The 22,450-nt window shown below is 40.0% G+C and overlaps 1 protein-coding gene and 1 long non-coding RNA gene across 3 annotated transcripts; one reads left to right on the forward strand and one right to left on the reverse strand.

Annotated features, from left to right (window-relative positions):
• Positions 1–1,973: 1,973 nt before the first annotated feature.
• On the forward strand, positions 1,974–3,132 carry LOC143121049 (uncharacterized). The gene is made up of 2 exons (XR_012986383.1): positions 1,974–2,198; positions 3,000–3,132. It is a non-coding gene; the product is annotated as an uncharacterized LOC143121049 (long non-coding RNA).
• A 9,464-nt stretch (positions 3,133–12,596) lies between these two features.
• Positions 12,597–18,088, reverse strand: tsku (tsukushi small leucine rich proteoglycan homolog (Xenopus laevis)). 2 transcript variants are annotated; one of them, XM_076281870.1, is made up of 2 exons: positions 17,808–18,088; positions 12,597–13,850 (listed from the first exon to the last, which is right to left on the reverse strand). In XM_076281870.1, the coding sequence occupies exon 2, from the start codon at positions 13,842–13,844 to the stop codon at positions 12,789–12,791; it is 1,056 nt and encodes a 351-aa protein (XP_076137985.1). In that variant the 5' UTR covers positions 13,845–13,850; positions 17,808–18,088; the 3' UTR covers positions 12,597–12,788. The 2 variants fall into 2 exon arrangements, with proteins under 2 accessions (XP_076137985.1, XP_076137984.1); XM_076281869.1 differs by lacking the exon at positions 17,808–18,088 and adding an exon at positions 14,707–14,914.
• Positions 18,089–22,450: the final 4,362 nt, after the last annotated feature.

The raw sequence follows: 22,450 nt of genomic DNA on the forward strand, positions 1-22,450 counted from the left end.
AGAGCAGACCTCTATGTAATGGATTCACTCCTCCACTTCCCCAGCCTTACCTGGCATGGTGTAAGACTCTTGATGTACAGTACGTGCCAGAAGAACAGTGAGGCAAAGTTAGTGAACTTACATAAACTGAACTAGCCTACCAATGCTATTCCAGTTGGCAATATGATGCTGAGTCAGTGCTGCACTCCCTGTCTTGAAGAGTGTTGTAACAACAGTAACAATAACAGTACAAACAGCCTAAATCTAGTGGAATGTGTAATATCTAATCTATTGGACCATGTAGGGTTAACCCTAGGTTATGTAGGGTTAACTTTATTCATTATTAGGCAAAATATCCTGATAATCAAATCAGAACACATGGAGCCAGTTATGTGGTTGCCCAGCAACAGTGCTCAAAAAGTTGCCCCATGTATCATCTTTAGAAGCAAAGAAATTGTAAGCTATAGTATGGAGACTTCAAAAGAATGTATTTCATATTCATACGTAGAGAAAGAGGGTAGGCCACAACAAAGGAATCCTTCGCTGTATGTTTACACTTAAAAAGCTTCTTTTCAGTTGAGATGTTTTATTTATTTATAAATAAAAAACCTACTGTACATACAACTAAATGACAAAGTAAAGTCACTAATAAACTTTCAAACATCTTACAAAATATTGAAGTTATTGAAGTTATCATCAAGAGCAACATTGCAAAATCAATACCAAAATTATTATGACAGCAGACTATTGTAGACATACTAATGTGAATATGTGGAGACACATTTCCAACATTTTAAATAAGAATAACCTCTACTGCTGGTGAATAGTGTTGTTATTCATTTGTGAAATAAATGAAAGGCGCAAAGTTATAATGGTAATGGGAACAGTTTCACAGTCAATGTAAGTGGTTGTGAATGATCAGCCATCAATGAAAAATGAAACTCCAATACTTCATATACATACTTCTGTACATATACATACAATTTTAACAGAAAATTACTCTATTAAACCTGATTTCACACACACACACACACACACACACACACACACACACACACACACATACACACACACACTGGAACATCAGTCAACATGACAGAAACACTTTAATGCAAGGAGGTTTAAGGCTGCGAACCTCCATAGCCATAACAAAAATGAAAATATTCTGAAAAATGTGCACCACACAATATCATCTGTGTCAGAGGACAACCATGGAGAAAATACAGTCATGTCCATTGAAATACTGTGGTTATATTTACACTAACTAGTTGTACCGCAGAGCGGTACAAAATATGACCGCCGCCCAGTCCAGCACATTTTTTCCACAAAAATAAATCACGCTGAAAGGCCTATATGATTCTAACTGTCTCACTAAATTGCATTATCCACACTCAATTCTCACTGGTATCTGCTAGACAACAAGTACCAAAACATGATTAGTTCATAGATTTCACATGTAAAATTCATTTTATACAACCCCACCCCCATCTTGCCTGTTCATAATTCTGAGAAATTCTTGAATTGTGTGCATGTGTGCGTGTACACGTTTATGTTTATGTGTGTGGGTGTGTGTGTCTGTGTGTGTGCGTGCTTGTGTGTTTGCCTGCGTATGTGTGTTTGTGCATGTGCATGCATGCGTACATATGTCTACTGTGTGAGTATGTGTCATACGTATGATTACTGTGAATGTATGTGTGTGCGTGCACTGTAACAAGATTCTGTGATTTTCACAGCATCACTGCTGTTTTTGGGGAAAATGTGTACTGTATTTGTGAATACAGTATGTTGCTGTGGTTTCGCTATGAATTATGGTCAAAAATGGTCAAACTACAGTAATAAAAATTTGCTGCGAATCATAACACAGTAATAAATCTGACTCCTCCCTCACTTTCAGTCAGCTTTTTGAAAATTTTGAAAAAACATGGCGGAAAATCAGTTGGGGTTTTCTGTTTTCTTTTTGCACATAAATACAAAGTTAAGCTCCCAGATAGCAAGGTGAAATTGATATTATGTTGATTTTCCATCCAAATCATCATTTTGAAAAGATATTGAAAAGTCATGGATTTATGGTTTACTGGGAAATTTTGACGTGGTGATTGAAACGTGCACCGCGCGACGACGTTTGAACTGTCCGGCGGGAGATCATTTTTGAGCAACAGTTCAGTCAGTCAGACCAACGGTGTTCAGCACTCTGACAAGTTCGCAGCTCCACCTTAATGGTAAGCAAGCATTTATTTATGTAACGTTAATGTTTCATTGTGAAATTGTACTACATTAAATTCGGGCATGTGTACAGTCTATGTACGTTGTACTGTCTAACTTACAACTCATCCATGCTTGTTGGATCAATTAAGTAGCAGCTAACGTTAGGCTAGCTATCATAGTTGCTGTTGCTGTGACGGTGGCATTAACGTTAACGTTAATGTTTTATGTTACGTTAACATTATGGCAGTCTCATTTATATTAGGCCTACCTTAGTTCTCAGTAAGTTACAGTTTATTATATTCATATAATTTATATAAAACATTCACTAGTAGTGCTAGGCCTAGTATGTTAACGTTAACGTTACTGTCACAATGTTAGGCTGAAGATGATGTGCTGCTGGTTAACGTTAACGTGGAGGTTTAGCTGCTAGCTGACTTATGTAACGTTAACTCCTCGTAATCATGTACGGTTTTGTGAGTTTAATAGGCGAACTTTAGCAATATTGATATAAGTTAACTTTAAGTCACATCTGACTATCATTAACCGTTGTTCGGACGAACAGCGCGAATGGCTGTTGCTGCAAGCAAACATCATCAATGAGCTCACCCAGCTGGCTAGCTGCTAACGTTAAATATACCTTGCGAAACTGAGTTATGCTAACACCATCTTCAGCCTGGCATTTTGACAGTAAACTCAAAAAACATACAGTATATATATAAATGATTATCCTAAAGTTTCACTTGTAAGTAGCCTTCAGTTTCAGTTGAAAATTGTTATCTAACACTGTTTATCTTTTCTTCTTCTATTTCTGCTAGGTGCTGCTTCACTCTGCTACTGGTGGTGGATCAGGCTGACTGCAACCGTTGGTCTAACGTTAGGATGCAGCACACGAGAATTTCTAAACGGAAAAAAGTGAATAAATGTACTTGCTTTTCAAACTGATAACAAGTTGTCAATGGTTATTTATGCAAGTTTGTGTAGCCTAAACCATACCTAGGCCTAGCCAAATTTATCCTGGCTGTAGATAAAGCAGGATATGAATTTCCCAAAATTACTGTATATAATATTACAGCACTGGTATTACTACTGTACTTAGTTACAGTATGATCCATAAGTACTGTGATTAAAAATACGGTAGACAATTCAATGCTGTATACATTACAGCACTGGTAGTACTACTGTAGTTTGCATTTACAGTATCAGGCATAGGTACTGTGATTTCATATACAGTAGGTGTACTGTAGAGTGAAATACAGCAACTTGCTGGTTATTTGCTGCCAGCAAGTTGCTGTAAATTTTACGTTAAACTTTTTACAGTGTGTGTATCTGTTTATGCACATGTGTGCACATGGAATGGGTTAACATGACCCCTGGAGGCAAACATACGGAAAAAATTGGTCATCCTAGGCCCTACGGTTCTCAAGATATTCACAGAAAACTGTGTCTGCCCTACCCTAGGCCCCCCATGAACAAAAGTTCACAAAACTTGGCATGCATTCGGAGGGTGTCATAATGATCCTACACTTTCAATTTCGTGCAGTTTTGACCATGTCAGCCAGAGATATTGTGATGAAAACACCTAATTTTTTGCTTTTTAATTTTTAACTAGGTGGCGCTATACATGAAATAAGTGGTAATGGGATGGGTTGACATGCCCCCTTAAGACCAACATACAAAAAAAAGGTGGACCTCCTAGGCCCTACGGTTCTCGAGATATTCACAGAAAACTGTCTCCGGTTGGTGTATAGCAACATAAATTAATTTATTGTGTGGCCCCCCATGAACGGAATTCCACGAAAACTTGGCGTGCATTCAGAGGGTGTCATAATGATCCTACAATTCCAATTTCGTGCAGTTTTGACTATGTTAGGTCACAGATACCTGCGATTACAACACCTCATTTTTACTTTTTTGTGTTTAACTAGGTGGCGCTATACATGAATTGAGTGGTTATGGAATGGGTTGACATGGCCCCGCTTCGCTGCGCGGCGGTCATAATAAATGTTACTATAATATACTTTTTCTGCAATATAAAGGCATGAATGAATGATGGGGAACCAGTTCTTTATCACTTGACTGTCATCATCATGGTATGTCTCTGAGAAAGCTGACGATGTGCATAGGTGCATAAGTGTAGTCCAGTTTGGCTCCCTATGGATCCAGTGTACAGAGTATCATGACACAAACGCCAATGTATCCAGGTGTATGCAGCATAATCTAGCATCCTCATCAAATCTACGAATTTATAAATTACACAAAGTATTTACACCGGATTTACTATAGGCCTACAGTTAGAATTTTCCTTTGGCATTAAACTATTAGGGGTTTGCACAGCGTATCATCAGATCGGGACGTCGCCATATTGGAGATACTCGCCTCATTAGAAAGCATTAGGCACTGAAGTAAATCCCTAATAGTGCAGGGCGATATGTAAGGTGTTTGGAACATTTCATATAGATTTTTGCAAATTATGTTTTTTCACTTCTTCAGACCTTATAGTTTGCAAAACTACCTGTTTCCAATTTTTTCCCGGACTGCACAGGTCCAAAATCCAAGATGGCGGATATATCACCAAAAATTGCAAATAATCGCCATTTTAAACATTTTAAATGGATGTATGTTAGGTATTATCATTATATACATACATTTTCTAATAAAATTGAATATTTATTTTCTAATAAATATGACCATGGGTGACATGAGATGTCATGATTATCAACCAGTGATGGGTGTAACCACCATTATGCTATTTATTGGCATACCCGGAAAAACACATTGACTGATTTAAAAGTTTCCTTCACATAACCTAATAATCATTTGAATTAAAGTAATGTTCTGCACTCACCCCAATAGATTAGATTAGAGTAGATTAGATTCAACTTTATTGTCATTGCAGAGTACTGTATGAAGACAACGAAATGTGGTTTTGCGTCTAACCAGAAGTGCACAAAAGGAGAAAAGTGCAATGTGATATACAAAGTATAGACAGGTGGTGCATAGACAGGTCAAGAAATATAGTGCAGTGTAGACAGTAGTATACAGTTGATTTATATAAAGTAGAGAGGTTTAGAGTAATAATATGTGCAGTGTATTAGCAGTTACCTTATAAGAGCAGAATAAATATGGCTATGTAATGTGAACAATATATGAACAACATATGTCTCCTTGTTGTCCCTGTCAAGGTTGCCATGGTCATGGACACCTCAACAGGCACAGGCAAGGAGGCAGGGTGGGTGGGGGGGGCTTAGTTGGTTGGTTGTCACTGGGATGGAGAGCTAGACTTCAGCTGCAGGAAAGAAGCTTCCTCTGAACCTGCTGTGCGCCTTATGCAAGCATTGCTTGCACTGGATTGCCTCAATGGAGGGGAGTGAGGAATGCGTTGGGCAGTTTTCACCACCCTCTGCAGTGCTTTTCGGTTGTGGGCAGAGCAGTTGCCATACCAAACTGTAACACAGTTGGTAAGGATACGCTTGATGGTGCAGGGGTAGAAGTTCACCAGGATCTGAGGAGGCCGGTGGACCTTCTTTAGCCTCCTCAGATAGAAGAGATGCTGGTAAGCCTTCTTGATCAGGGTAGAGGTGTTGAGGGTCCAAGAGAGGTCCAAGAGATGTGGACACCCAGAAATCTGAAGCTGGTGATACACTCCACTTCAGTCCCATTGATGAGAATGGTTGTGTGTGCTAGCTTTAGACTTCCTGAAGTCCACAATGAGCTATTTGGTCTTCAATAATTCTGTTAACAGGACTTGCAGGAAATTGTGGGAACATATGAATTTGTTGATTATATGCAAGCCTAATGCTGCCCACTACAGATAAGTCTGCCTTCATCCATGAATTGTTTCAGAAACAGCATCCTCTGAACAATCTACAGAGAGTAGCTCAGTGCAATTAACACACACATTGGATAGCATCTTAATAGATGGCATGGTTGTTGTGCAGGAGATGGTTGTCAGGAAAAGTGACATAAACTGTTGCCAAGATCTGGCAGAATGCTTCTTTGAAAATGTTGAAAGTAAGGCACGAGGCTACAATGACATATACTTATTATTTAACAACTATACCATCACAAACTCCATGAAAGACAGGACGAACAGGTCCATACAATGGGAAAAGCACATGATAAGGGATACAAAATACAAGACTCTACACCAATCAAAGACTTTAAAGCTTTTCTGGGATCGAAGGAAACCAAAGCCAACCTTATCCTCTACCTTGGTCATAAAGCTGTTGAACTATGTAAACTGCCAGTCACAGTTCACACACACAAAGGTGGCAGTAGCAGTAAGTCATTTTGGCAAAACCCCATATATCTACATGTCACACAGATGTCTTGGTGCTTGCCCTTCGCAGGGTACCAGACATCAACAAAGACAGTCTCATTATCATGGGCACTGGAGAACGTCGACAAAAGATACAGCCTAGAAATCTTGACGCACCCTAGCGGCAGAAAATTTAATTTGCAGTCAGGGTAGTCTAGCAACTCTCCGTTGGCTTGTGAGGTGGAAAAACCAAACTTTGCTCAGGGCAATCACATCGTGTATAGAGTCGGTGGACCTATCGGGTATCCTATTGTATCCTATCCTATCAGGAAATTTAAAGTCAACCGTTTGTCCCGCCATTTACCGTTTATCCCGTGGGAAAGGAAAGGTTTCTGTTTCAAGTCAATCAAGTCATGATGGTGTCATTAACACACTTTGTAGGCTTGTAGTAGGTCCTCATCCATCTCCACGACGTCCATGACGTGTTAGCTGGATGTGAGAAATTTGTGTGTCAGCTCCTCAAAACATGGTTTTCAAACAGCTAAAGCCCTTCGGTGGAACATGTTTAAAACTCTGAAACCCAACCAGGGAGTGGAAAAACTCGGGAACTAGGGAAATCCCATCCCTATGATTGCCCTACCATCGCCTATTGCTGTACCCATGCTCGGATTCCTGCCTGCACAGCCTAGCGACCCACTATTTGCCCGATGACAACTCCTAATTCCTATGGACAATTCATCCCCTACACTGGACTATTTGAACTTAACACTAAATAGGATTCATGCATTATCATACTGGTTATGTAACCATCCAACCACTTTGTAACATATACCTCAGGTGGCTCTAAATACCATGTTCTATTCTCTGTATATAGACCTTACTGTCCTGTAACTGACCCCAGGCAGATGGGTCAGGCCCTTGAGTCGTGGATCTGCTTGAGGTTTCATCCTATATGCTTCTCCCATTCTTGGGAGTTTTTCCTCGCCCCTGTTACTCATGGGCTCTGTCTGAATGTTTAACACTCTGTAAAGCGCCATGAGACATGTGAAATGTTTTGACGCTCTATAACTGAAATTAAATTGAAATTCTGAGAGCACACAGGCAAGCAAATGTTTGGGCACAAGATACAGTGCCTGCTCCAAAGATTCTTGACTCACTATCACTGGGATGGAGACAAATTGTTGATGGGCAATGGGCTCCTGTTCTGTCAAAACTTCCACCAGCACCAAAGGCTGTTGTGGAACTTGTGAAGCCAATGCAGTATAAGGTGTTCTTGCAAGAGTAACAACTTACCATTCACGCAACTTTGCAGGTGTGAAGGCTCTGAGGAGATGTACACCAATAATAAAAAGACAGTGACAGTGGTGAGAATAAATACTTGAGTGACAATGACAATGTTTTGTTGAACTCTTCAATAATGAAACAAGACGCAGATTTTTTTCTCTTTTTTTCCATTTTTTCTCCAAATTTTTGTCAAATGATGCAATACATCTTTTGAAAATAGTCTGTATCTCACTTGTCTACCTTATAGGGCTGGGCGATATAAATGGTATAAGCAGTATGCGATAAAAATTTGGCCAACGATAGAGATTTTTGTTATACCGGCATATTGCGATAGGTCATTATGTCATCAAATTGCAACACGCTTGGCCTGCCGGGACCGGCAGCAACCACGAGGAGGCCACAGGTGTGGAAAAATGGCAGCGAGCGGTGAAGGTATTGTAACGATTTGATAGCGACACAGACAGTTGTCCAATGAAAAGGTTTAGCTGAGAACGAGAGCAGGGACACAGACCCAGAACCAGGGTTGCCAGATTGGGCGGTTTCCCGCCCAATTGGGCGGTTTTGCAATCTATTTTGCGGGCAAAAATGGGTTTGGGCGGGTGTATAAAAATTGGGCTGGTTTCGGATCAGTTCGGCGGGTTTTTGTAGCCGAAAGGCACTTCAGACCCTTCTTCCAGCGACCCTCTCTGGTCAGCAGGCAGCAGTCTCTCACTCACTCACTCACTCACACACCCTCTGGCTGACGTGCCCCCTAAACTCACAACAGACACTCTCAGCTCACGTCACCTTATGTATCGAAACATGCATTCTAGCTATAAATGGCATAGTGCATGGTATTTCCATAACCGCGAGATATGCGCTTCACAATGACGGCAATTAGTTGTTAGATATTCATAGCAGACAGTAAAGCCCAGCAGTAATTTATCTAAAATAACACATATTAAGTACCATTCATGATGTTGTCAAATATTGAAGTTGTGGGAAGTTTAAGCTGTTCTTTCGTCCCCCATGTCGTTTCATTTATCCCGGCCAGGAGGGACGAATGAAACAAAACGCACGTTCGATTTCTCCTTAAATAACTCCTGAATGGTTTTGTTCAGACCTGAAAATGCAACTGTATTTGACAGAGGACAGATGTAGGTTGCTTGTGACAAAATATTAGCTTTCAGTGTTTTACGATGTCTTTGTAAATTACGTTTAATTAAAAAGTGTTTCAGTCTGGTTCTCCCCTACTGCAGCGCAGACCGCCCTTCAAACACACAGCTCGCGGGGTTTTCAAATTTAGCTAGCTGACTGACAATATCAATATGCCAAAGTGGGCAAAGATCATTTTCTCATTACAGTCAATCTCTTCATGAGGGTGCACACTGCTGAAAGATTAGACAGGATGGACTTTCCCCTTCTTTCAGGGTTGATGGATGTGCGCACAGGTCTTGCGCGAATGGCTTGACATAGGACTATGGCCCATGTTCCGTCCAGCCCGACAGTTGTTGAGGAAGTTTGACAAAGCCTACTAGAACTTTTTAATTATTTTTAGGCCTAATAACAATTGCTCAAAGCAATTTTCACGAAGGGCCTAGGCCATAGGCCTATGTTTTTTGTGTAGAGATGGCCCGCCATGCATGAAAGTTCTGCTTCTGCATGAGCGCACTGACACCCCTGTTCGTTCAACGCGACTTTCATGAAAACTCTAGGTTTAACTGCCTGTCAGGTAGGCCTACTAATTGTTCTAAATTACAGGTGTCAAACTCAAGTTTGCCTTTAGCCTATATCTGGCGTATGAAAATATTTTTTGCGTGAATAGAGTTGCCATGCATGAACGCACTGCTTCTGCAAAGAGCGCACTGACACTGTCCTAAATAGCTTCAGCGCGATTTTCATGAAAACTCTAGGCCTAACTGCCTGTCTCAGGGAATAGATAGCGCCTATGTATTAATTGTTCTAAATCACAGGTGTCAGACTCAAGTTTAACTCAAGCCTTTAGCCTACATTTGGCGTAGGCCTATGAAAATATTTTTTGTGTAGCCTAGTTGGCCCACCAGTTATGAACGCACTGCCTCTGCAAAGAGTCGACACCCCTGTTCTATAATCAATGCGATTTCATCTAATGTTATACATGAATATGCATGTCATGTTGCTATTATAAATAATTGAAATGTTGTGCGTTAGGCTATTTTGTATGTTCATATATCCACTCAATGTTTTTATGTTAGGCTAGCCTACTGAATGCTTTTGTTCCAAGCGTCTATTGACACAAACAGACTCATTGATAGTCGTTTATTGCATTATTTTCCGTAACATAAGCTTATAGAAGAATAGTCTGACTGAGGTCCGTGTAGCCTACTTTTGCGTTCATTTGATTGAATATTGTTTCTGAAATTGGATAGGCTAAGTCGAAAAATGGGTAATTTTAAAGCTTGTTAATGATTTCAATGTGCTTAAATGAGAAACAAGCAAAAGCAAATTTGGGCGGTTTTTTGTGCATTCTCGCGGTTTTTGACGAGGTTTTGGGCTGGAAAAACTTGCTGGCATCTGGCAACACTGCCCAGAACACAATACACACGGAGCAGGTCAAGTACACACACACGCTACACATACAGGGGTGGACGCAGCCCCCCACACAAAAAGGATCACACACGAGGGAGAACTAAAAGGGAAACATGTCACGATAAAGACGCTAACTTTAGACTTATAACTTAGGAGAAATACAGACATAAACCCCCAAACAGGGTAGGAATTTCACGGCGGCCACGTCGTTGCCTCTTGCGTTGGCCGTGAGGCCCCTTTGAAAATCAGAGGTTTACAGGCCACGGTGGCCTTGGTGCCCCCTTCTTTCAATATTCTGCTTTGCGTCCTACTAATAGCGATTTTTATTTAGCCTGTGTGGCCTGTCAAAATAATCTAAGCATTCACAGCGCAAATTAATTGAGTATTTTACGCAGTGGAGAAAGTGACAGCGCAAGAAAGAAAGTGCGTCCAAATTCCATTCATTTCAGTTGAACTACTCGCGAAGTAGCCTATTCATCACACAGACATCACAAGTATCACATGAAAGAGCTTTTTCTCAGCTTTTAAACGATGTTACCCGATAATTGCTTAGTTGAACGGTTCGCGAGAAAAGTAAATAATATAATTCAATTTAATCATACATTTTGCGTCCCATGATCTCCCAACCCATTCATCTCGGATACTTCACGAACCCTTCTTTTAACACACGACAAACCTAATATCAAAATAAACAGCAGACCTTACCGAACACAAAGGTGTAAAGCAGTCCCCTGTACAGTTAGCCGTTCCAGAGTAACACAGTTTTGAATTTGCAGTAAATTTCGACATGCATGGATGTCTCCAAATGTGGGCTTTAAGTTTTACAATGTGTTTAAATTGTTCCACATGATTTCATAACGGGCCAAATACAAAATAAATGTTACAAATATCGCCTAGATATTGGTAAATCAGAGGACAGCTGACTGAGTTTGTGAAAGTAGCCTTAGCCTAATGATCACAAAATGCTAGCAGGCTATTTGAAAAATGCTAGGCTATTTGAGTTTCTTAAAGCTGAGCTGTGGTTAAATTGTTCAATACATGATTTTATAACAGGCCAAATATAAAATAAATGTTATAGCCTAGATATCTGTAAATATTAGATGACCAGATGATTTACAGTTCTATGTAATATGTCATGTTTCATGTTTTTGTAATGTTTCATACAGTGATGTCTACTGCAGTGAATAGGCTAAATAAAACTTTGATCATTTTTATAGCCAATAAATGTTTAAATAAGTAACAATCTTGACTATTTTATGCAAGAACCTGCTAGACCTATATTGAAATTCACACACCAAATTATACCGCAATATATACCGTTTACCGTATGTGTCCCAAATTAAACCGCAATATGAATTTTAGGCCATATCGCCCACCCCTACTACCTTATTAGGTGTATATTTATCAAAAAGTTGACCACTTTAAGCCTTTATATTATTTTTCCGCATATATTGTCCGCCATCTTGAATTTTGGCACTGAAAATGAAGAAAAAAATTGGAAACAGGTTGTTTTGTATTCAATGGGGTCCTAGCAAGTAAAAAAACACCAGTTGCAAAAATCTATATGAATCGTTCCTAAAATAACACAATTCACCATACTATAACATCATCAAGGAAAATGGTTAATTATTGCTGTGTTTTAGGTTGTACCAATAGGTCAGACCGAGAAAAACATCTGGAGTAGGTATCAACTTCCAAAAGTTATTAAAAAACCAGGGAGAAAGGAGAATAATGCCAGAAGTTATCAGAGAAAGGGTGGCGCTTGTGGTTGGACTTGGTACTGCGTCTCCCTCACCCAACTCATTATGGATCTGCGCTGCCAATAAACCGTAATTTCTCGAAATATCGCACCTTTTCTTGTGGTCCAAGTCCTGCCCTATATGCCTTTGCTTCTTGGAAGCGTTTTGATGAGCTTTTCTGTTATTTAGACATGGTTATAATCACTTAAGGTATCCAAAGTGCATAATACTCCATTGTACTTCGTTCAGTTCTTTACGCCGAGTGCCTCAAACATGGCCATGCAGCTGGGTTACCGCCCAGAATGTGACATCTGTGCAAACCCCTAATAGAGTACCGAAGCCATGATGTAGCGTTGTCAAGGCAGTAATTTCAAAAACGGAACATCACACTTCGGTATCTACAAGGCTCTGACTGGTGCTAATACCAAAGATTCTAGAGCGCTCTAGAATTTTTGCTAATACTTCAACAATATGAAAGCATAATACACAAAATGTAGGCGGTTTGTAAAAAAAAATCTTATAATGAATAAGCCACTAACGTATTGTCATAATATGTTTGACCACATGAAAAATAATTCCTAAGATCAGTATTCTTGGTCACTTTAATGTGAAGTGTGCAAAATACATGCCATCAGTAAAGAAAAATCATCATATGATAATAGTCCTTGTCAAGTTTGTAAGGGGTTAGAAAGTTGTATCAAGGCACTGTCCAAGCAGCTCTTGGCTTAGTTGTCTTCAATCATAAAACAGCATTGTGTAGCGCATTGCTGATATGATCATAAAACAGGATTTTGAGGCACACTGATATCATCACAGGATATTACATAATCATTTTTGGCTTCTCCAATTTGCCTGTGAAACTGGCCCTGTTTCAACGTTTTCCAACAGTGCATGTTTGGGCTGAGAGTTATGCTTTTAATATTTGGCAAATAGCTCAGAATGGTATTAGGCAGGTGTGTCATTCCAGAGTTTGACAAATTGAGCTCCTGTAGGGAGTTTAGGTTGCTAAAAACCGCCGGGCTCAACGATTTCAGGTTCCTGTTATTGGAAAGGTCCAGAACCTGCAGGTTTTCCAAACCTTGAAAGCTCAGAGGTTCGATAACTGAAAGCTGTGGAAGGCCACTGAGGCTAAGATAGGACAGATCTTTGAGTGTCTGAAAAGTCCCCTCCTGTATAACAGAGATCCAGTTCCCATCCAATCCCAAGTAGCGCAGAGGAAGACCCGAAAGATCAGGGACAACCCTCAGTCTGTTGTCTGCCAGCACCAGGCTTTTAATGGACAGAGACGGCCCTTGTGGTTGTCTGGTGATGGATGTTATTAAATTGTTTGACAGGTCAACAGTCAAGGGTTTGTCTTGGCCCTTGGTGGTGAAAATATCAAGGTTGAATTCACGAAATCTGTTATTGCTTAAATCTACCTCTGCTAAAGGTAGTCCTGTAAAACAGCCATCAGGGAGGCTCTCTAAGGCATTGTGGCTCAGGTCTAAGGTCTCCAGGTAGCGCAGCCTGGCGAAGGCCTTAGCACCCACTTTGCTGATGGCATTGTTGCTGAGATCTAGGCTCACAAGGGTGGTGTAGCCCGGTCCAGTTAGCATGGCATCTGTAATGGCACCAACAGAATTAAAGGACAGGTCCAGGAAAGATGTGTCCAACGGGATGGGGAAGGGGGCCGTGCCAGGTCCTACCCCACTACAGTCCACTTTGGTTAAGCTGAAGCTGTCAAACAGGCCGAAGCTCTCCACTTCACAGCGACACTGAGGGTGGCACGTCTGACCTCCGGCAACTCCATGGGAAAGCGCTGTTAGCACACTTACGCTCAGGAGGAACAGCATGTTACCCTAGGAGAAGAATGAAGCAAAGAATATTGGGTTTGAATGACAAAAGGCATATTTGTATGCCATAAGAACAAATATTTGCTTAATAAATGCAACCCTGAGCTGTTTTCCTTTTCCATACTGCCATTATCACCTGAATAAAATGAATCACTATGCTAATAACAATGACTTGAACCACATTATCCATTCACTGAAGTAAACAGCTGAGGACAATCCTCTGAAATCTCACTGAAAACCTAAAACAGAAAAATGAGTGCACAAAAAACTGTCTGAAAATGAAAAAGTCAATAGAGTTAGTCATATATTTCTAAAAAGCCAATAAATGTAATCATATATTTAATACTACATGCCTTTATCTTAGCAAATGTTATTAAACTATCTTACAAGAGGCTATGCCCTGTTTCACCAATAAGAATTAATCATTTTGAGACCCCGTCAGTCCACTATACAACTTTTACAACAGACACCAATTTCATCCTCCTTCAATTTCTCAGTTTTGCCCTAATTATTGATAGAAAAGATAGCCCCCTCTTTTTCCATCAAAATTTATTTTAGTATTCTAAAATGTGAAAGGTAGTGTCTGCATGCTTGCTTCAGATAAGATTTCTGAAAAACACATAATGCATGGTCAAATTCATTATGATAAAGAAGCATGATGCAACCAGAAACTCCAAAACCAAAACCCAAACCTCCAGTCACTATCAAGAAGATTTCAAATGTGAAGAGATTTTACTTCACAGCTAGGAATCGTGAAAATGCTTTAAGATAATAAGCAATGATACACTTGAAATGCCACAAAGCACTATAAACTTATGTAGAGGATAAACAGCACGTCTGTTAAATAAAACAGTGCACCTACTTGAGTCCTAGTTCTCATGCTCTCCCTCTCCATGTTCAAAATTCAAAGAAAAATGAGCACAACTGAAACCCTTCCCAACGTGTCACTGTTGTTGGGCTGATCAGTCAAATGCGCTGGGTTAAACGTCTAACTATTTTGTTTCAGAGGCACACATGACACTCCCCCACATGCTTGCTCGCATGCAAAAAGCCATTCTATACTCACACAGGTTACTGTAGGTAGAACTGAAACAGGCTACATAATCATGAGCTTACAGGAACTTCACTGACCTACACAGTAGGCCAAAGTTAGTTAGCATATCAGCGAACTCGCACAATCCAATGAACTTTGGTGCACATTTTTCTCTTACACAATACGTTGTGTTATGCAACAGACAAGGCAAACTCACCCCCCAGTTTAATGAAAATAAATATGACCCTATGCTTGTCAACCTCAGATTTGTCCACCTCAGATTTGTAAAAAGCTAAAGGGAGTAACCCTTTAAATAAATACAAAAATAAATAAGCCTACACAATTAAATAAGTAAATCATAGCAGCAGCCTGTCAATAAAATAAGATTTACCAGTTAGTTGAGGATTTGACCTGTTGTAGGTTGTAGGATCAACATGTCAAAACCATGACGTGTTGATCCTGCATTAACGTCTTGGAATGCAGTATTTCTTGTTTTTGAGGTTTGGGTGCAACAAGGAGTCCTAGGATTCTTTATTTCTAATATATTTCTGAGGAAGTCTTTCTTAGGGGTTAAGCTCATGGTGCCTATATTGCCCTTCCACTACATTGATGACAGTTATGATTACAAACAACCATGTCTTTCTCTGGGCATACTCTTGGATGACTGATCTCAGCAACTCTGTGTGAGAATGTATGTGCTTGCTTCAGTTCACCAGATAAACCCTGAAGTTTTAAAACCAATGTCCCACGGAAGAGCTCAGCAGCTGTCCTTTTGCTCCACACCCTTCCTCCACATCCTGCACTCCTCCTACTGCTCCACCTCTCTCTCCTGCTTTAGCTAGGGAGCTCTGCTCCACCATCTGGAGTCTACCTGAGGGCCATCAACTATCCAGGTGTCCCACACATTCTCCAACTGACCCACTCTCTCCACCTCCTATAGTAAATCTGATTAAATGTGAGGATCTTTCCTAAAATACCCCCCAGTCTAGACACACACACATATACACACAGAACATACAGTATTATCAATACAAATATACACAATGCAGTCTGTCATAGTTTATCAGTTCATAGTTTGCATATTAACCACTAGGAATCTAGTTAATTCTACTTACTCATCAATTTATATAATATGATATAATCAGGATTCTTACATGGGATTCTACAATACATCGAGATGCTTCTGGTACTTATGATATGAAGAAACAATTAATGTATATGTGTCACCAACATAACCCACTGGTTCAAACTTTGCTGGTATCTTTGGGAGCATTGTTGCATTTGTATCAACCCATAACATAATAGTATAATAATAAATCTTGTATTGCCGCTTACACACACCATAATACAATTCTAGTGTTTTTCCTCCATAATAGCTTGCCATTAGCCTGGCGAGCCAGACCCACATTAAAATGTAGGGTCTGGGCACTCACCGTTCGGAGTGCTCAGTCCGAGGGGCGGGATAATCAGTTGTCTTTCAAATTCCCTCTGCACGCAATAGGACGCAATAGTATATTTGTTTATAAGTAGCAGGGAATTCAAGCCAAACCGTTGCAACTCTGCCATCAATCATTATGTTAAGCCCACCAAACGACTCTATACATGATTTCAATGTCCTGATTAAGTTTCGATTTCTGGAGCTCACAAGCCAACGGAGAGTTGCTAGACTAGCCCTGGCAGCAAATTTAATTTGCTGCCGCTAGGGGCGCGTCTAGATTTCTAGGCTAGCTTGCCATAATACCTCTGAGGCAAATGTGGATTGGGCCTGGCTGGAAGAGGTGTTAGTGACTGTAGGTTGCAAAGCCCCTGTGCAGTGCTGAAGGAACTCTTTGGAAAGTATATTAAGCCAAGGTCTTAACTAAATGGTTGCAAAGAATGAGATTTTTGATTGTAAACAGGCCAGCCATATGTATCTTGCCAATTCAAAATCATAGCCGCCTACACTGTCCACAAGCTAAAACTAATCGCTAATTGTTTGCTCATCTTACCACTAAATGAGCAGTGAGTGTTGTAGTGGCGGGCCAGTGTTCTCAGCTCATCTCAGCACCACCAGTATGCTAGCACTCATCTGCCACCACAGGCCACTCCTTGGTGACTCCTATAGAAGGAGTGGGATCTAGACAACTACCTAGAAATGCAAGCATGAATGAAGTCGTTCATCCATACATTTTAATGTTTGGTAACAACATTACAACACAAACACACACACACAGAAAACTTCCATTGACTACACTATGGGTGAAGCATGGTGTTGTTAGGAGAGATCCAATACATGCCATCTTGACTGATGTGTTACTGCACGAGCTGAATAGGCTGTCAAACTGTGACAGGGTTAGTAACCACCAGACACTCCTAATTACCCACAAGCACTCCCATACTGTGGGCTACACCATAGATGTAATGACGTCTTCAAAATAATGTGAATTAGCCTGACAGATGTGAAAAGACAACTAATACGCTACATTATAGAATGTCCTCACTTCTCAGCAATAACTTAAACTAAATCACATAAATCACAGATTTTCACACCTCATGGACAGACAACTCGGTCCAAACGCTATGTAGGCTATAATCTCAAATTCAACATCTGGCACGGGTCCTCTCTTATGTCATCCACTGATGAATCCAGATGTCTCGGAAAAGTAAGCGATTAGAGGTGAGAATTAAACGATAGATTGCACAAAGCCTCTTTTCACTTTTAGGCTCTCAAGTAGGGTGGTCATCTTACGTTTCTCCCGAGAGTAACTTTCTAAGAATTCTGATGTCAAGACATTCGTAAAAAGTCGTCAAAAAGTAACAACCCTATTTTACTACTACTAACCAAGACTGCGCGTAACTCTTCTAAAAGTTCTAAATCTTCACCGTAACATGGCGTGCAGGCGTCTAACAGAATTCTGCTGAGTATTTAAAGACAACAACTTTAAACTTACAGTGCGCAGTTTGTCCAAATGTAGAGACTGACTTGTCAGGAAATAAGCCTTAGCTATTTTCCAAGTCCAGCATTAGTCGACTCCGGCTCCCATTGTCAGAGGCTTCGCACCGTTCCACGGAAACTCTTCTGAAGTAGAATTCCACAATCCGCTGACTCTCCGTTTGATCGTAAAGCAAGACAGTGGAATCAAAAACAATGCTAAAACATTGGGCACGCATGACAGACGACACTTTGGCAACTTCGAGATGATTATCCGCGCCCAGAATGTCTGAATCTGCATCCACCCAACTAAAGGGTGTACTATCCCCCCTACTGGAGACTGTCTCCACTACAACAGTGATGTGTTCCCTGCTGAAGAAAAAAAAAAAACAGATTATGCTGGTAGCTGGTTTTAGCTGGTCTGAGGAAGACGGTCATGCTGATGTGACCAGCTTGTCATGCGGGATACAGCTGGTGTAAGATGGTCATGTGACCAGCATGCCAAGCTTCACATTGTTGGTGTAAAATCAAATGGTCATGCTGGCTTGCTAGAATGACCAACATAACCTGGCATGGCCAGTTAAAACAGCAATGGAAGACCAGTAACACCAGCTAAAATGACTAGCTTGCATTGTTTTATTGTTCATTGTTTGATTATTATTATTATTATTATTATTATTATTATTATTATTTATAAATTGTTCTTGTTGGTTGTATGTTTTGCCTTATTTTTATTTTGTTTGTAAAGTATATTGAGATATTGTTGCACTAAACAATAAATTGATTTATTGATTGATTGATTGATTGATGGATTGATTGAAGTGGTACGACAAGTAAAACCAGCTGAATCACCACCGTAAGCAGCAAGGAATGTTTTCGCAACAGTTTTGCAAACCAGCAAACCATCTTAAGCTAGTAAGGCCTTTTTTCCAGCAGGGCTTTATAGGGCAGGATAAGAATATCAAAACAACTTTGTCCAAGATTTGTGAAAATAATTTGCAATATATTGTAATATTTGTCATAAATGAATTCGCAATGTATTCCATTGTCGTTGAAATGCCTAGCTGGAATTGTCTACAGAGAAAGCACATGCTTCAAGCATACCAAAAAAGTCCACAATAAAAACTTTTGTTTCTGGAATGTAGCATTATAAGATTAAATGGTGTTTGTGCTGGACTTTGGTTGTCCACACAATGCGACCAAGACTAATTACAGTGATTGACTGTTCTTATAGCACTGAATTTCATAAGCGTTTGTCCACCATGTATGCTTTGTCAAAACAACTGTGGCTGCAACATATGGACCCTTTCTAACATTCGGTCGTTTGGGAAAACTGTCAGTGTCAAAAACCTTCTTTTCAAATTTCAGTTGATGTCAAATTAGTGAATATGCTTCTGAACTTACCATGATAACAACTCACATGCAGTAATGCAGTTATAGTCTGAGCGAATTAGGGTTGAAGGTGGCAGTAAATAGACCGAAAGCATATTTGGTATCATTTGAACCGCCATTTTATGTAGATTAAGAATTTCAGGTGCCTACAATACCAATCCTTACCGGGAAAAAATGAGGGCTTTCTTTTGGGCCACAATACAATGGATTTTGGGTTAAAATGATATGTCATTATATCATCATGATATTAGGCAATATCTCCCAAGCAGGTAAGAGGATCTTTATCAAATTTGGTATACTTACTCATTTATAAGGGCTTGATGAACTGATTAGGTATTCAGGTATTGAGGTCAAAGGTCAAGGTCACATGAGGTCATACTCGAAACTATAGTGTTGCCGTGATATCTCACAACCAGATTGAAGGATCTTCATGAAACCTAATACGTTGAATAAAGCCTACATGCACAGATTAGGTTCTAAAGCCCACGGGGTCAAAGGTAGAGGTCTAATTCTTTCAAAGTTATATGAGGCTATAGTAGGCAGCATCAAACAAATGACAATTGATGCAGTATAGTGATTACATAATGTTTGCATTACAACGTTGTCTCAAGACAAGTAAATTAATAAAGCAAACTATATTTTCTGTATAACAATCTCAACAGGTTTAGCCTTTTACTTCAAGGCCCTCTTTTAAACCAGGGGAAATGAAAACAATTGTATTAGTCTATAAGCTAGAGGCCCATTTGGGCCGATTGGTGCCAACTGAGGGCACTCAACTATATTGTTATTTTCTGATAGCAATATGTGTCTATAACACAAAAATGCATCATGGACATCTGGGACTCACAGCTGAAGCCTAGCAGAGCACTCAATATACAGGTAGCCATACATCTGATTGACCTATACCCAATGTACAGTATATGCATGGGCAGCAAAGTCATGAGGAGGGTGGGAAATGTCTGCATCCACCCAACTAAAGGATGTACTATCCCCCCTATTGGAGACTGTCTCCACTACTACAGTGATGTGTTCCCTGCTGAAAAAACAGCTATAAACCAGTTCATCATGCTGGTAGCTGGTTTTAGCTGGTCTGAGGAAGACGGTCATGTTGGTGTGACCAGCTTGTCATGTGGGATACAACTGGTGTAAGATGGTCATGTGACCAGCATGCCAAGCTTCACATTGTTGGTGTAAAATGGTCAAACGGTTTGCTAGAATGACCAACATAAGCTGGCATGGCCAGTTAAACCAGCAATGGAAGACCAGTAATACCAGCTAAAACGACCAGCTTGCGACCAGCTTTTATTGTTCATTTTTGATTATTATTATTAATAATAATATCAAAATCCACATTAGTTCACATCTTGAGGGTATATGCTTTCAGAGAATACATAGTTTAGGGGGTTGAATCAGTTTTCCCTAAATGGCACAGCCCAAAAGTTATTAGCCATACAACAGAATGGACTGGGAAGGACACAACACTACTTTATACCAAGGGTGTGTCTAAGGATGGGCTAGGCTGGGCATTGCCCACCCAGAGATAAGCCTTGCACCTGTCCAGCCAAGATATGAGAAATGACCATATTCATGACATTAAGAATAATAAAGGCAGATTACCATCTCTGTGCGTTTAAAACTTACCACATTTTCTCAGGGAAGAGCAGCTCAGCTTTCACTTTCTCTTTCTCTCTCACAAACACACACACCCATCCCCATATTTGAACATATTTGAACATTTTCCCCTATGACTCATTTTGTTTTGTTGTTGTTCAAATTATTATTGTATACTCATAATCCAAATTTAAGTTTGAGTTAACAAATACATAGCAATTTCTACCCTAACACGAATGTTCTCTCTTTCACTGTGCAAAGTTTGCTGTAGCATTTTCAGTTACTGACATCTTCAAAACCATTGAGGATGTCAGAATGACATTTTCGTGACTAACTAGACTCTGATTTCCTGATGTGATGTCATGGGTTACTTCACCATCTAGTGGCGGAAAAGGGAACAGCCAAGTGTTCCTGATCAAATAAAGAAATAATAATTTTAATTTAATAATGATATCATATGTCATTTTTAACTATCGACAGAGCTTATCTGGGTTTTGGACATCCTCTCACTGTCACGGACGGTGTGTGACAAACCATTATGAAAGGGCAAACTTATCCTACAATGTGAAGGAAAATCAGAAAGAAAAAGTGCCCTCCATTTTTCAAAGTAGCTCACTTTATGGTCTCTTCTTTTTTGCCCTGATATGGTTTCGAGGCTTCAGTCCCTCACAGTCCCTTGTGATTTCCCCAGGTATATCTATCTATGCTGAGCCTGCATTTCTCATCCACTATTCTGGGCACAGGACAGGGGTGTCAAGGTGTAACATTTAAGAGGCTCATAGGCTTATGGGATATGGGTCATCGCGGATGTACAAGCATGCAGTAGAATACATTAAAGGAAGAAAAATATAGAGTAAAAAAACCTTTAGACTGTAATGTTACTAATTATAATGATTTTTATAGCGGAATATCAGCACGTATCGACATTTTGCTGCCAGTCTACGAGTCAAATGGATAAATACATGTAAAGGAAATATGGTATATCCTACAACTGGCCAACATGACTGTAACTGTTATATCCTATCATTCTTTGTATCTGATTTATTATGGGCCCCAATAATCTTACAATGCGAACGCATAGATTATCTGACAATTCTACACTATTCTGTCGCGATACAGTTTGCCTTTGTAGTGTCATTTAATTTGATCGGATATGCCAAAAATATTTTTAATAAGTAATGGGAATCCCTTGTAGCATGCAAAACAAAATGTTTATCTAACGCACACGGGCTCCGGGAATATACTCCAAGGGAGAACCCCCTCGTTATCTTTAATTATTCCCACCACACCTGTTTGCAGATTCAATTGAACATTGGTGCCTGTCATCGTCACGCCAACACATTTGTCCAATTACTGCGTGTAGTTCTTATTTAGGGACAAAGCTATCTCCATGACAAAGCTTATTTTAATAACACAGGGCATAACCATGGCTTATCATAGTCTACACAAGTAACACAACTATGTTTTAGCCTATAGCATTATTTTAACCTGCTACCCCAAAGTTGAACTGTCACTGAGTTAGGTTTGATAATAGGAAGATGTTGGATCTTCTCTTGATTCCAGCTACATAAATCATGCATGGCAGATGAGTAGGCTATTCAAACGTCTTGACAAAAAAGATGTCTCCGTGAACATGGTGTATGAAGGCATACATTGCCT

Source organism: Alosa pseudoharengus, unplaced genomic scaffold (genome assembly GCF_046254945.1).
Source record: "Alosa pseudoharengus isolate Yale_2024_CS ecotype anadromous, Long Island Sound unplaced genomic scaffold, YU_APseudo_1.1 YU_APseudo_1.1_scf_13, whole genome shotgun sequence".
NCBI lineage: Eukaryota > Metazoa > Chordata > Actinopteri > Clupeiformes > Clupeidae > Alosa > Alosa pseudoharengus.